General features: G+C 36.9%; 4 protein-coding genes across 5 annotated transcripts; 2 read left to right on the top strand and 2 right to left on the bottom strand.

Annotated features, from left to right (window-relative positions):
- Window positions 1-116: 116 nt before the first annotated feature.
- Window positions 117-2,264, bottom strand: LOC145911349 (WD repeat-containing protein 93-like). Its single transcript, XM_082998664.1, has one exon. It carries the CDS (start codon window positions 2,205-2,207, stop codon window positions 180-182), a length of 2,028 nt encoding a protein of 675 aa, XP_082854790.1. The 5' UTR covers window positions 2,208-2,264; the 3' UTR covers window positions 117-179.
- A 957-nt stretch (window positions 2,265-3,221) lies between these two features.
- LOC145912003 (uncharacterized) lies at window positions 3,222-4,280 on the top strand. The gene is made up of 4 exons (XM_082999434.1): window positions 3,222-3,352; window positions 3,512-3,672; window positions 3,979-4,058; window positions 4,166-4,280. The coding sequence occupies exons 1-4, from the start codon at window positions 3,222-3,224 to the stop codon at window positions 4,262-4,264; spliced, it is 471 nt and encodes a 156-aa protein (XP_082855560.1). The 3' UTR covers window positions 4,265-4,280.
- Window positions 4,281-5,235: 955 nt separating this feature from the next.
- LOC145910282 (protein FAM8A1-like) lies at window positions 5,236-9,009 on the top strand. The gene is made up of 7 exons (XM_082997352.1): window positions 5,236-5,445; window positions 5,926-6,060; window positions 6,689-6,776; window positions 6,917-7,031; window positions 7,140-7,278; window positions 7,909-8,042; window positions 8,441-9,009. The coding sequence occupies exons 1-7, from the start codon at window positions 5,404-5,406 to the stop codon at window positions 8,589-8,591; spliced, it is 804 nt and encodes a 267-aa protein (XP_082853478.1). The 5' UTR covers window positions 5,236-5,403; the 3' UTR covers window positions 8,592-9,009.
- Window positions 9,010-9,028: 19 nt separating this feature from the next.
- LOC145910283 (ciliary microtubule associated protein 1A-like) lies at window positions 9,029-13,568 on the bottom strand. 2 transcript variants are annotated; one of them, XM_082997354.1, is made up of 7 exons: window positions 13,434-13,568; window positions 12,974-13,137; window positions 12,449-12,652; window positions 12,254-12,355; window positions 11,504-11,625; window positions 10,633-10,773; window positions 9,029-9,598 (listed from the first exon to the last, which is right to left on the bottom strand). In XM_082997354.1, exons 2-7 carry the CDS (start codon window positions 13,080-13,082, stop codon window positions 9,506-9,508), a joined length of 771 nt encoding a protein of 256 aa, XP_082853480.1. In that variant the 5' UTR covers window positions 13,083-13,137; window positions 13,434-13,568; the 3' UTR covers window positions 9,029-9,505. The 2 variants fall into 2 exon arrangements, with proteins under 2 accessions (XP_082853480.1, XP_082853479.1); XM_082997353.1 differs by lacking the exon at window positions 11,504-11,625 and adding an exon at window positions 12,052-12,173 and having other exon boundaries at window positions 9,032-9,598.
- Window positions 13,569-13,891: the final 323 nt, after the last annotated feature.

A 13,891-nucleotide genomic window follows, 5' to 3' on the forward strand; every position in this document is an offset into this window, starting at 1 on the left:
AGCGGCAAATTAGGCTTATGCGCACTTACGTATACTGTGCATGCTCGAATGGGCATTTCGAACTGTCATTTTGAGATGTTTGCAGTTACATATTTATACATGTACACTATAGAAAAAAAAACATCAACACGTTTATTCAACATAATAAGAGACTAAAGTAGATTTTATGATAACAACTGCTAACGTGTTAAGGCCCTTTTGTGAGCAATTAACCTCTCCGTAGTTTGGCTCCATCTGGACGGCGTAGAGCTTGATGTTTGTGGGGTTTTGGATTTTCCCTTTAAACTGATTAGAACATCTAGCTCTCTGTTCATCAGCCGCCAACGACTTGTCAGTACCACATTCCGTTTTTGCTGGTTTTGCGTGCGAGCTTGCAAAAGGCTCTGACACCGTTCCTCTACAGTTTGTGTGAATACAAGAGGTTGTTTGGCGCATTGCTGTTCGCGCAGCCTGGCAAGAGAAGCGAAGTTCTGCAGGTGAAATTCGTCAACACTTCCATCGTCGTTTTTGGCGTAGAGCATGTCGCCGTCGCATGAAAATGCGAACCGCTTTCCTGGGGATTCCAGGTCATGGGCAAGCGCGATATCACAAACTACTTTCCCTGTTAGAGTCTCGTGCAAATGGGCGTTCTTTTCAACGCAAGCTGATAAAAATATTTGCGGAAAATTGGGAACAGTCATAATGTGTCTTTCTTCTTTGTCATCAGTTTTATCGACGATCATTGTGCCATGTTGCTTGCTGCAGTCAAGAAGATGCACTGAGCCATTACTAACTTGCAATAAAAGACTAAGGGGTGGTGGATTTGTTGGTTGAAGTGTATTGCTTCCCACAGAACCATCCAAAATGTAAATAGTTGAGATGGGAAGGCCAACAGCTATTGGTATTATTGCTCTAGGAATGCAAAGATGCCGGTCAATGACACAAACAAGGCCATTTTCCAATCCAATTGCAATTATATTTGTGCAATCACTAACTGATGTAGTTGATATTTTGGCACTCATGGGCCAAACAAGCTCAGGCTTCAGTTCAACATCTTTGGCACCTTTGACCTGCATTGGATATGTTTGGATCAGGTAAGAATCACTCCACCACACACACACTGATGTCGGGATTGATGCTGTAGCTTGGGAAGGTGGGTAAGTCTCCGGTTGCATTCTACTTGCATTGAGATAATGCCAAGTGGGAATGAAGGATGGGATGGATTCAGGTTCATGGTATTTCATTTTCTCTTCATGCAATTTGTATGTAATTGCTTCTCTCATTTTAATGTGATTTGCTGTCATAAGATGATTGCTACCATTTCCAATAGTTCCTGGTAAGCCAGCTTTATTAGTGGCCTCGAACAAGTTCGAATAATTGGCTGGTTGTAGCTCTCCAGGACTCTTTACCTTCAAAACCAGAACAAGTGGTGAGAATTTTACTTCAAACACTTCAGAGGCAGCAGGAGTTAGGTTTTCTTCACCATCTTGGGGAATTGCTTCAGAGCTTACCTGAGCCTTTTTTAAAGCATTTTTCTGAGCAGTTTCGATTTCTGACAACCAGCTGTCTCTTGGTATTTTAAAGACCTCAAGCCATGATGATCCATCACATTCTAGGGCCATACCACAATAGTCTCCATTGTTTGAAATAGTAAATTTTATTGCATTTGACTTGGGTGACCCTTCAGCTTGCTCATTTAAAAGTTGCACAGGATAAAATGTTTCATTGGCAAACACAAGGATCCTTCCAAATCCCATGTCATCAATCAAAATAATGGCATGAACTTGTGGGCCAATAACCACACAATGGATGTACTCAACATTTGCTGAGTACTCATTGATTTTCCATTCAGTAAGCCTGTTGTAGGTAACGGCATCAAAAGCAACCAGTTCGCCAGTCTCGAACCCAACAAACAAATATCTCACATCATTGCTGTGACAGATTGCAGTCAACCCTGAAAACTCTGCAACTTGTCTAGTGGCAGAATGAACAGGTGGACGAACTCTTCTCGCCTCCTCCTCTCTGGCTTGTGCCCTAGCAACTATTTCATCCCACGTATCATCAAGCAACTGACACAGGGTCCGGTCAATCATACGAAAAGGTTGAGGAAGTTCATCTACCACCTGTTCAGGATCAAGGATAAAGACACCACTTTCATCATCACTATCAAGGCTGCTAATGCTTGGTGCTGGAATGTCCAGCTCACCAGAACGAATGTACACCGGCATGCTTCTGTTTAACCTGACTCAGTACTTCACACAGCCTAAGATATTAAAGCACAATCAACTTCTGAAAGTACGACCAACATATAATATACTCAGTTCGTTTGATGGGTTAGCAAAAATAGGTCACTCCATAATAAACGACAAATTGGCCTTTGCATTTTTGACGCTATGTCCTGTAATTCAATTGCTTTAACCAGCTAAAGACATAGTTAGTCGGACAAATTTCATATTTACGCAGCTTTTGCCAGATTTTCATTTATGCGACGAAATAAGAAGTACTACACTAGTACGGACAGTACGGTAACTACAAATCTTTGCTGCAGTTCAGATGTCATGGAAACAAACGCGACAAGCGACATGGATGTTTCCGACATAATTTTACAAAAAATGGCGAACCGCAAATGTGTAAAGTAATGCAATAAATGTTTAACATTTGTAATTCATTTGTGTTTGCAGATTTATTTTCCTTAATTTTGCTGAAATCAAATAAAAGCTATTCTCCAGTTACAATTATGGTCCCCAAAACCACCGAGTACTTTGAATTATAGTCCTCTATTGCCACCATGCGGTCACTTATACTAACGTTTAGATGAACGTATGGTGGTGCTAGAGCATTATTACATGGCGATGTTCGCATGGTAGAGCTAGAGGACTGCAAACAAACCGACAAACCATAGAATACTAATGTTTTAATGTTTTAGGCAAACACGAAAGCAAAATTTTTAGAGTTTAAATTAGTAAATTAATTGTCAAAAAATATTTAATTAAATATTATGCATATTTATATATTTATATATTCAGAGCTTGTGTCACTACATTAAAAAATGTGGAAAATTTTACACTACCGGTAATTTTTGTTGGTGTTTATTAAGGCCCGTTTACACTACAGACGATTCCGTGTTTGTTTTATTGTGCGCGTGTGCTGAGTTGTGCTGGGATTGGATGTGCCGGTCTGTGCTAGGATGTGCTCGCTTTTGCTCGACGAGCATAAATTCGCAACAGGGGTTGTGCGTAAAAATGTGCGCTTCGGTGCAGTCACTTCACTCAACTTCACCGAGTGAAGCAACTGCACCCATCACTTCACCCGGTGAAGTAACTTCACCGATCACCGTACTCGGTGAAGGGACTTCACCTTATAACCTCACTCGGTGAAGTTACTTCACTCAACTTCACCGAGTGAAGTAACTGCACCCATCACTACACCCGGTGAAGTTACTTCACTCGAAGTTCCTGGTGTAGCCTGCGAGCCCTTCTTGTAATAACGTAGGTGAGTCATACGTGAATTTACTATGTTTCTTTTATAATAGGATCAAAATGAATTTTTTTCCTGACGTGCATGGTTACAAGAAAACACTAACATCATCTGCAATATGTGTGCTATGTGATGAGAATTTTAAAGATTTAGAATATCATGGAATGACACAGCATTTTAATAAGGCATATCACCTAGTATGTGTAGGGCAGGAAGGTATGTTAACATCTTTAATAGAACATGGTAGTATTGAAGGTTGAACTTAATATTAAACATTATGTAATAATTAATTTAACATTATATGCTGTCATTTGCTTTTTGAAATGCTGTCTACTCTAAATTACGATGATGCTGGAAATATTTTATTAAATAATTCTGGTCAACAAACCTGTTAATGGCTGTGTATAAAACATATGACGATATTAAATTTGACAAATGACTTTTAATGCAAAGTTGTCTATTTTAGGAAAATGTGCATGTCTCATATAAGTTCTCTCTTCAACATCTCTTATTCTGTTTTAGATGTCAAAGAAATATCAAACTTCTGTGTTGCCTGTAACAGCACAGTTCCACCTGGCAATCGTAGGAAAAAGCTATCATGGGTAAAAAAATCATTTGAAATTTATAGATGTTACTCCAATATGTGTTTTTGACATGTTTGCACTGTCTGTTTTCATAATTCAAAACGCATGCTGTTTTGTGTTCATAGATTTCATGTGATTTTTGCGAGAGATGGACACACATGAATTGTGCTCCAAACGCCCCCCAAAAAAGTTTCTGTTGCATCCCTTGCAAACAATTTAAATAAACTTGATTGCATTTGATGTTGTTGTGTTATAGCTTCTTGGGAAATTGTATTAAATAAGCGATATGGGTTCAAGTAGTAGGCAATCAAATCAGAGTACAGTTAAGTGACGTGCATGTATTATAGGGACAAGCAGTTTTCAGAGAAGTCACTGCACCGACCGAGTGAAGTGACTGCACCGAGTGAAGTCACTGCACCGAGTGAAGTGACTGCACCGAGTGAAGTCACTGCACCGAGTGAAGTCACTGCACCGAAAGCACGGCTCAAGTGAAGTAACTTCACCGAGTGAAGTTGGGTGAAGTAACTTCACCGAAGTGAACTTTTTCACCCACAAGTCCGTCTCTAAATTCGGGCACAGTTGGGCACATTTCGGCACACATTGATGCGAAAGTGCAGCGCGACTGCTTAAACATGTAGGACATATATTATTTTAGTGGTGGTTGTGTGATGTGACCGCGTTTGACATGTGAGCGATTGTTTTGAGCGTATGAAATGGTGCCGTAGCTGCATTACAAAGCGGTATGTGGAATGGCGTCTCAGCGGGATGCTGCTGTGGAAAACCATTGTCCTGGTTCAATTATACCATCTTTGTTTTCATAATGTGTGGTGTTTGGTTCAATAAACTGTAGTGTTACCTTGCGTCGTAAAAAATTATGTAAAACAGTACATGTCTTAACTATGTAAAACAGTACATGCCCCTTTGTTCATAAATATCTACAGCCAGTAGAAACAACTTCAATTTGTACTTATAATATCGCTGGCGAGGCAGAGAAATGCAAGGCAAGAGTGACATCCCTAAAAAATTATCAACGTAACTTGTCACTTGCACTTGTCGTGCTCGATTATTCCAGTAGTGTAAACACCGTGTGTGCCAGACTGTGCTGTGCCGTGCCAAACTGTGTTCGTGTGTAAACGGGCCTTTAGTCATGCTTGGGGAAGCACAAAATAGTGATTCCTCTTTCTTTACTGTGCTATCGCTTATCGGTGTTATAGTTATGAGATGGTTATAAAACCAGTAAATATAAGCGTTACAAACTGGAACACAAGGTCTACGGAATTAAGTTTACTTTCACACCAAGTGAAGTAACAACTGTTGCTGTGTTACAGGTTTATCTGAGTTATAGCAAACTTTTTATGCAAACATGGCATCTGGAAATTGTAATGATGCATTTCATCCATCAAGTGTAAGTTTTTTTTTTAAAACTGTTTGTAAAAGTTTCATTGGAGAATTCTGTGCAAAAGGTCACTTTATGTTTCTGGTGCCAAGCCCACTGATCTGTTGACTGTTGTGTGCAATTTTCTGTGCTTTCATATTTGATTTTATCATCAAGACCCTGACAATGCAAGCAAACTGAAAAAACAGTGAAATCTTGTCTTTAATAACAAAAAAATAACCTTGCCACAAATTTTTTCTGTGATCTGGCTGTTAACTTGCTCTATGAGATTGCAAAAAGCGTCACCAGCTGATCTGAAATGGTTGAAGTTTGAAAATGCTAGTTGTTATGTTCCTTGTGTACATAGACTGAGACTACTAAAACAATTTTTGCAAAAGTTATAAAATAATAAAACTAAAATCAGGAAACAAAAAGAAATGAGACACAATATATATTTATGTGTGCGACAGTTGCTTTCACTATTATAATAATAACTTTTTTGCATATAAGGTATACGACAACTACATGAAAGATCTTCGTCAATGGCGACATGATTGTGAAATGTACAAGTGGATGTGGTCACAACATTGGGCCATGCATTCTACTGCCATGCACCAAGCATTTGTCAACACAATGCCCAACATTGTAAGTAATTTAAAGAAAATATTTTACAATTGGTAACAATGGTACTAAACTAAACAGCTTGGTGATTTGAAAACACTCCTCCTTGATAGACAAAAAAGTATTTTATAGACAAAAAGATGTATTCTATTTTCAAGGACAGTATGATTGTAATGGGTGAGGCTGATTTCGTGACACCGGTTTCTCAAACTTTGATTTGTATATTATGTAATCAATTTAACATGATCCCTACAAATGGTGCATTGTGATGCAGAGAGAAGGCATTGCAAATTTTCAACATCTACTTTATGTATGTTTGGTCAGCTTACGTGTAAAAGCAAAACATCACCTTTTCAAAAGAAGTGCGGAAGCCAACATTATGCAAACTTGTCACCAAATTATATATTGGTCGTTTAGAGAGATATATGAAAAATTGTTTTGTTTTATTTTGAGTGGTTAATTGATTTTAGTGCTTCCATTTACCCATTTATTCTCCTTTGCTGCCTTAAAGATGACAAATGACTGCAGGGTGATGCTTGCGACCCCAAAATTAAAACCAAAACTGTGATTAGTTTTTACTTGCGTATCATCGAAAATATATATTTTTTTGAATAGCTTCTTCCTGCATGTTTAACAACTTATTGTCCTTCAGAATAATGGAGTTCCAAACCAGACAACCTTGAACCCTTCTCAAACAAATAGAACAGTTCCAACAGCACCATCAAACCAACAACATTATGGTTTGTTTAAACATTTATACCTGTATTGCAGTATTTTGTGTTTATGACTGAACAAATTTCTGTACGGATAGGTAAATAACAGAAAGGCACTGGTAGGATATGTCTATGGTTTTAAGTAAGAGTGATTGTTGTATTTGCAGTGTACAAAATACCATCAATTGGACGAAGAGCTATAGCTGAGTTTACTGACTTTAGCATTTTGTTCACATTTAAAATGCTCATCATTGGTGTTCTAGTCAGCATGTTTGGAATAAGGTGCTCACTTGATATTTTCTTTTTTGTTTTGTTCAGAAATTCATACAGTTTTTTATGTACACTTGTGTATTTCCAGAAAGTAAAATGGTCTGCTCATTCTCTTTTTAGTTATGGGAACATTACATTTCAAATATTGTTTCTGGAAGATGGTGATATTGATGACTTTGACAACTCCCAGCAGCTGGATGATTTGGAAACCATGTTGTATCTTGCTCTGGTGTATAGGGTGATGGCATGCTTGTATGAGGTAATGATTTTACATCCCAAAAAGTGTGTGTATGTCAAGATGTTTAGATCCAGTAATTTTTCATTTATATGGTTTATAGTTTTTTCTTAATGTACATATCGGGTATGCAAGAAAACCAGTAACTGCCAGATAAACAATTAAATCAAAATCAAGACTGCACTATTTAATGAGATTGTTACATGAATTAAGTAAATTGTAAGACAAAAGTTTTATGTGATTATCAGGGAAATTCAATTGTCCAGGATTGGAAAAATGCCAAAAGGGTACTGTGGTGCCAGATTATGCAAAGTTTTTTTTAATAAATGATAAGGGATGGTTTGAGATTTATTATCTCTATGCAGTAAAGCAGATTAAGTGATTTACAGAATTCATCTTGTATCAGGATTATATTTTCATTGACCTAAATTTTAAGGCTTTATGCAAAGATCATGTGGGCCCTTACTTAATTTTAAAGAAGTCTACAGAAAAAAAGATAATGCTTGCATTTGATTGGAAAAATTAATGCAGGGCATTGCAAAGTTAAACATAAATTGTGGCATTAATTTCAACAAACAGAAATAAACATATTCAGTTGAATGAATTGTGAAAACAACTTCCCAATAATTTCAAAATTGTTTTGTAAACTTTTAGTGGATCTTCATATGGTATTGGGGAGCAACACCTGGCAAACTGTTATTTGACTTGAAAGTTATAACTTGTCGTGCCAGCCATGGAAGGGGAGGTATCGTAACTGTCATTCCTGCAACACCAGTGCCTTCACCAAGGTTTGTCATTTCTGTTTGTATGGGGAGATCAATTATAATTGTACCTAAATCAGGCAAAAACACCATGAAAATGCATGTTTAATTGCAATACAAAAGTCTTAATAAAGTAATGTGTAGAGTTTAATATATTTTTCAGTTTACAACTGCAAAACCTGGATTATTTAATGTATCTGTTTCTTAAATAAAAATGTGCTAATTCACTAGCTGGTCAGTCCTGAGGTGAAAAAGTTCTGTAGCACTACATGTCTTTAGGTGTTTTGCTGGGCTGAGTGATTTAAAGAATTTGAACATCTTCTAAATTAAATTTTAAATAGACAACTGGCACGGACGAACGTTATCCACAGCAAGTATAAGTTTATGGGTACAAAGTTCTAACTATATCTCATGTTTATTTTAAGTGCTTGGACTCGTGCACTGGTCAAGAACTTATCCATTGCCTTTATGATTCCATCCTTCATAACTGCTTTCTTTTATGTGCACCGAAGAACTTCTTACGATGTTCTTTCAAAGTGCATTGTGGTTCACGCTACCCCTGTTCGCCAGAACTGATGTCCATTTACATACAATTGCAAGCATGAAGTCTATGCTTCCACAATTTTATTGCTTTTCATATATTTTCTTGTTATCAACCCAGCTTTAGATGCATTTAATATTTTACAAAACATTGTAATTATATTTTTTGTGTTTATTGTTGATTTGTTACCAAATGATTTTTAATAGTATTTAATAGTTAATAAGTACATGTTGCATATATATATATTAGTCCTGGATAGAGCCAAACGCTAAAACTTACCTTATGTTGGGCGCTGTCTTAACCCTGGACAATTTTGTGCACAAAATGATTACAGTGTCCAAAATTATTTTTAACTGCTTGGTGATTTTTGTCTTTGCATAAAGGGTCTGAAGCATTTTGTGAAATTATAAAAAAAAGCCGGATGTATTGAAATAAAGTATTTTAATTTTTGCATACACATTGTCACATGTGCTAGAAATTATGAGACAGCGGTGAAGTTAAAGCTTATAAGAGTGCAGTGAAAATCAAAGGGAACTTGGAAGTTATGGATGGAAATGGCGCACTTTTACTAGCAGTAGATGTTAGTAAGCACAACTAAAGAATGCTACAATCTAAAGCATAGGAAAGCAAAGAAGGCATTGGTGATATTGCTTATTGGTAGTATGTGGGAATTGTTGTGTTTACGATTATAATTCTGGCACAGTAAATTCCACTTAAGCGGGCCCCAATGCAATAACAAGGATTGTAAAAAACTATTCAAAAAAGGCTGTTTGAAGTAAAATTAAAGCGCAATGTCTAAAAAATTAAAAATTATTGTGTTATCTGTCTGATTCATACAAAAGTACAATATTGCAAATCACAGTTGTGGTATAGTGGAAGTGATAAATTGGAATTCCTACATGGAAGTGACAGTTAGACGGAAGTAACTTTTCAGACTGAATGGCAATGTTCATGATACTGGATCCACGATCAAGGGTGCAATATACTCTGAATGGAGAATTCCAAATGAGAAGTTGGGAGCTGATCGCCGAGTAAACACCACCTACCAAACAGAAAGTATTTTGTTTGTAGAAACCAAAAGCACAGGTAATGCTGTTTGTGATTTGGCAATCAACATCAAAATTTTATAAAAGATATTGTTGTCCAAAATTTAGCATTTCCCCTTGAAAAGTACATTATAAACCACACAATCCGTCAGTAGCACAGTGAATACCTTTGTCTGGCCAACAATGTTTTTTTCTTGCCTATTGTAACTTGATGCTTCCATAGCCAACCCTAATGGTGTTCCTTCTTTGTGCCTGGTTATGAATGCCTGAGCCACAATGGGGCCTGTGTTATGTGGTCGATAATGTACACAGAATAAGCCCTCCATCAACACTGACCTTTAAAGCAGTCCGGAACAACTCTGGATTGTGTGAAAATATCTTGCCAAGCTCAACTGGATCTTAGCTGTACTGATGTTGAATTTATTACTACTTTCTGGCTATTGTCCACTTTATTTATATTGCTTCAAAAGCTTTGTTGTTATTTGAAATGTTTTTGTGTCGCAAAAGCCTTTGTCACACCTTTATCAGACTAATATAAATTCTAACATAAACTAAAATACTTGCGTTATCGTTTATTGCACTGTACTATGAGGAATTACACTTTCTTTAAAAAACAGACTAGACTACTGGCTCGGTAATTAGAGGTGCACTGTACTCGCTGTGCCTGACACCAAATGAATGTCTTGGGGCTTGCTTCTTGTTGATCACAACCTTTAAACAACATAGTCAAACTTACATTGGAACTGCTATGTCCTCAGTAAACTAAAAGAAAGCTTACCCTGATCAAACTATATCACTTTATAATTTCAGCCATAACTTGAATGTTTAAAGCCATGAGTTACGGATTATTAGTTTACAAGATCTCTATTAAATAGAGTAAAAATACTTTTATTGTTGAATAATCAATGTATAAAGTGTAGTTGACATCCTATTTTTAAAACACACACAAACAAGGCAAAATGAAATGTTTTTCTGGTTCTTATACATGACTTGCAGTTAGAACAATTTGCCTGGATTGTATTAAAAATACCTTTTCTGGGCTATGAGCTCCTGGGCCTGGTTTTTTAGTAGTATCACTTGGAAGCATGTTACGTCCTGTCATGCTGTACAAGGGTCCACGGTTTTTGTAGACATATGGTGGGACAAGTCGATATGTCCCAGGTCCTGGAGTCTTAAATAAAGATTTCACAAAGATATGATAAAAATATAAGCATTAATTTCAATGACAAATCAATGTAATCAATACTGCTAAATTATCAATCAATTCCAAATCCAAATGCAAACACAAACAGAAGCATGCAATCTAACTATTTGCTACACACCGTCTAACAATTTTGTCAGAAATTAGTTCCAAAAGAATTACACAATTAAGTCTACACAGGTGGCTGTTCTTCAAACACTAAAACTCAAGTTAAATTTCTTTCGAACCTTTCTTAAATCTTCATGAAAACTTCCTACAGTTTCTCTGCCTGCCATTATATGACTTGGTGCTGACTTAGCTGAGATGACTTTGGATCCAAGCATGGTGCCAAGATTATAAGCTGCAGGGCCTAAATAGAGTACATGTACAGGCAACATATGTTGTTACCAAAATGACTACGATAACTAGGTCTTCACTCAAAATAACAAACAAAGAAGCATTTGTGTAATCCGCCTCTAAAATCCTTGCATACAAGCTTATGTATGGTTCTTTCCCTAATGTATCAGTGTGTATAAGTTACTACGTTTTTGGCACCAACAATAAAATGTATCATTTTTGCCTGGTAATTTCTATAACTTTTTTCATTCCTTAAATTGACTGTTCACTTTTTTTGTCTAATCCTGTTCTTCTTGTGATGATTGTAAACTCACATTGAAAGGTTCATGCACAGTTCTATCTAGGAAGTAGTTTTATGACAAACCATTGAAAGGTCCTCAGAAAAACTCCCCACAACTTTCCGGCCAACCATTGTGTATGATGGTGCCACACGGTGCATGGGACTATGCTGGGTGTTTAAACGAGGAAGGCTATATGCACCCGGGCCTATAAGTTTTAAGAAGAGATGTAAATTTATGTTATGGTGGATGGTGGTGCACCTGCATTGGATAGTTTTTCTAATGACAGTTTACATTTGCAATTGTATGGATCGCACCATATTGTGTACCAGGTGTTTGTAGTAATATGTGGGTATGACACATCACCCACAACTGTTTAATTTTGAAAAAATGGAATGCTCATCATTCTGTCACAAAGCGCCTAAGAAAGGGTTGCAAATAGCAATGTCAAAGTCCTGAGGATGAAGAAGGCAAGAAAAAACATTTACTTGGTCAGTTGAAAATGGAATTTATAGGAAGCTGGGTTAAGAATGCAAATCAATCGAGGTTAGTTTAAAGACAGAACACTCTTAAACCAAGTGCAAAAGAGCAAAAAGGTTTGGGTGAACCACACAAGAAAGGGCAACTAACTGACCCTTTGCAAGTCATCATGGAAGGAGCCATAACTCCTTCTGCTGACCATACTGTAGCTAGGCAAGGAATTCTTACCAACAGAATTTGGCCCAAGCACCCTAGGGAGCTGGTAAGCAGCAGGTCCTGTGTAAGTTTTATAAAGAGAAATTTTAAGTGCCCTAAATCATATTGGTCTTGTTTTCTTCACACAAATTTTTGCATACCTGGACTAATGTCAGACTTGGATTCCTTTGTTCTGCCAGATAAGGAGTAGCTGGGTGCAGAATATTGAGCAGATCTTCCACTTTTCTCTGGGCTGTATGTTCCTACATCAAAAATTGTGAATTGTTGTTTTGTCAATTTTTTGTACCCAAGATATCTATGTATACAAACAATATGTAAAAAAACATAGCAAATACCAGGGCCAGGATTTTTGAATGCAGCTGTATCTTTATGTCTTCCATAGAGTGAATACTTTGGTGTGCCATCCATGCCACACTTGGTGATATTTGCTGGGACAAGGTAGCCAGGTCCTGGACTGCAATCATTTGTGAATGTTGCATGTCTGGTCCCAAAGCTGAAGGCTGGGTTGCGGTACTTGCGTAGATCATGTGTTCTAAAACCTGAATGGAGACAATGAAATAGTGCCATATGAAAACCAAGAAACGCTATAATTGCAAATGGGGTTTACATCAGGGTATAATAAATCATGGCATATCAATTCACCTACAAAATAAAACTGCACCCTCTTGCTTCACATGCATCTTATTCATATAAACTTTTTACAAGATTTTTCTTCACAAGATAAACTTGTTGCTTTAAAGTCAACATAAACATCATCTCATTGTACCCAAAAAGTGTTCTACGCACATTTATATTTTTCAAGGTACTTAAAATCGCATTTAACTTTCAAGAAAATGTATTTGTTCTGAAACAAAAAGAACCTGTGGATCCTGGAAGCATGTATTTTGGTCCTGGGGATTTAAAATGAGCTCCAATAGGACCTCTTGGTCTATGTGGGCGCCATTCTCCAACATACATTGCAGTGGTCATTTTTCTATCCACAGGCGAACAGTAAATTCCAAGTATTGCCACGCTTGAGCTTTAACTACAAACAAACAAATGTTATCAAGTATCTACCTAATGTTACTTGTATTCTTTTTACACTTTTTTGTTGACTTGATGCCCAAATTGATGAAGACTGACTTTAAAACTTAGTACAAGTTTATTTTTTATGCAGTAGGTTGGTATGACCTTTATGGGAAATAAGATAAATAAACAGGCTATTTGAATGCGCATCCAACAAAAACAAAATCCAACAACGATTTACCAGAGCGTTTTAAAATTATAAACTACGTAAAAATAGTAAATAATTGCCAGACAAAGGAGATTTCAAATTCTCACCGGCTTCTTGTTTGGACAAGGTCGTCCAGGATATGTTGACTGTTTCGTAAAATCTTGCGTTTCGTTTGCAGCAATTCGCGGCTAAAAGCTTCCCTTGTTGCCACCTTCGTTACCAAGAAAATGACGTCGACAATACCTATGTTAAATGTAGCGGCTAAAGCGACAAAAAGTAGTAGCGAGAAATTACAAACCATTTTAGACAGAATAGTGGAATTTAATACATCCAGTTGTCAATAAACGTTCAACTCTGTATACGAGACACTATTAGAATATATTGGCCAAACAAATTAAAAAGCCAAACCGACAGTCATGCCTAGCATTGAATTTGTCTTTCGATCGTCTTTTTTTACCCTCTTGAGCGGGCGTTATAGGGAAGAAATTAAAATTTGCCTATTTATTGTTTTATTATGAACATATATTTTTTGCTTAGGTAGGTTGAACAGAAACAACAACCTTAT

Source organism: Ascidia mentula, chromosome 8 (genome assembly GCF_947561715.1).
Source record: "Ascidia mentula chromosome 8, kaAscMent1.1, whole genome shotgun sequence".
NCBI classification, from domain to species: Eukaryota; Metazoa; Chordata; class Ascidiacea; order Phlebobranchia; family Ascidiidae; genus Ascidia; species Ascidia mentula.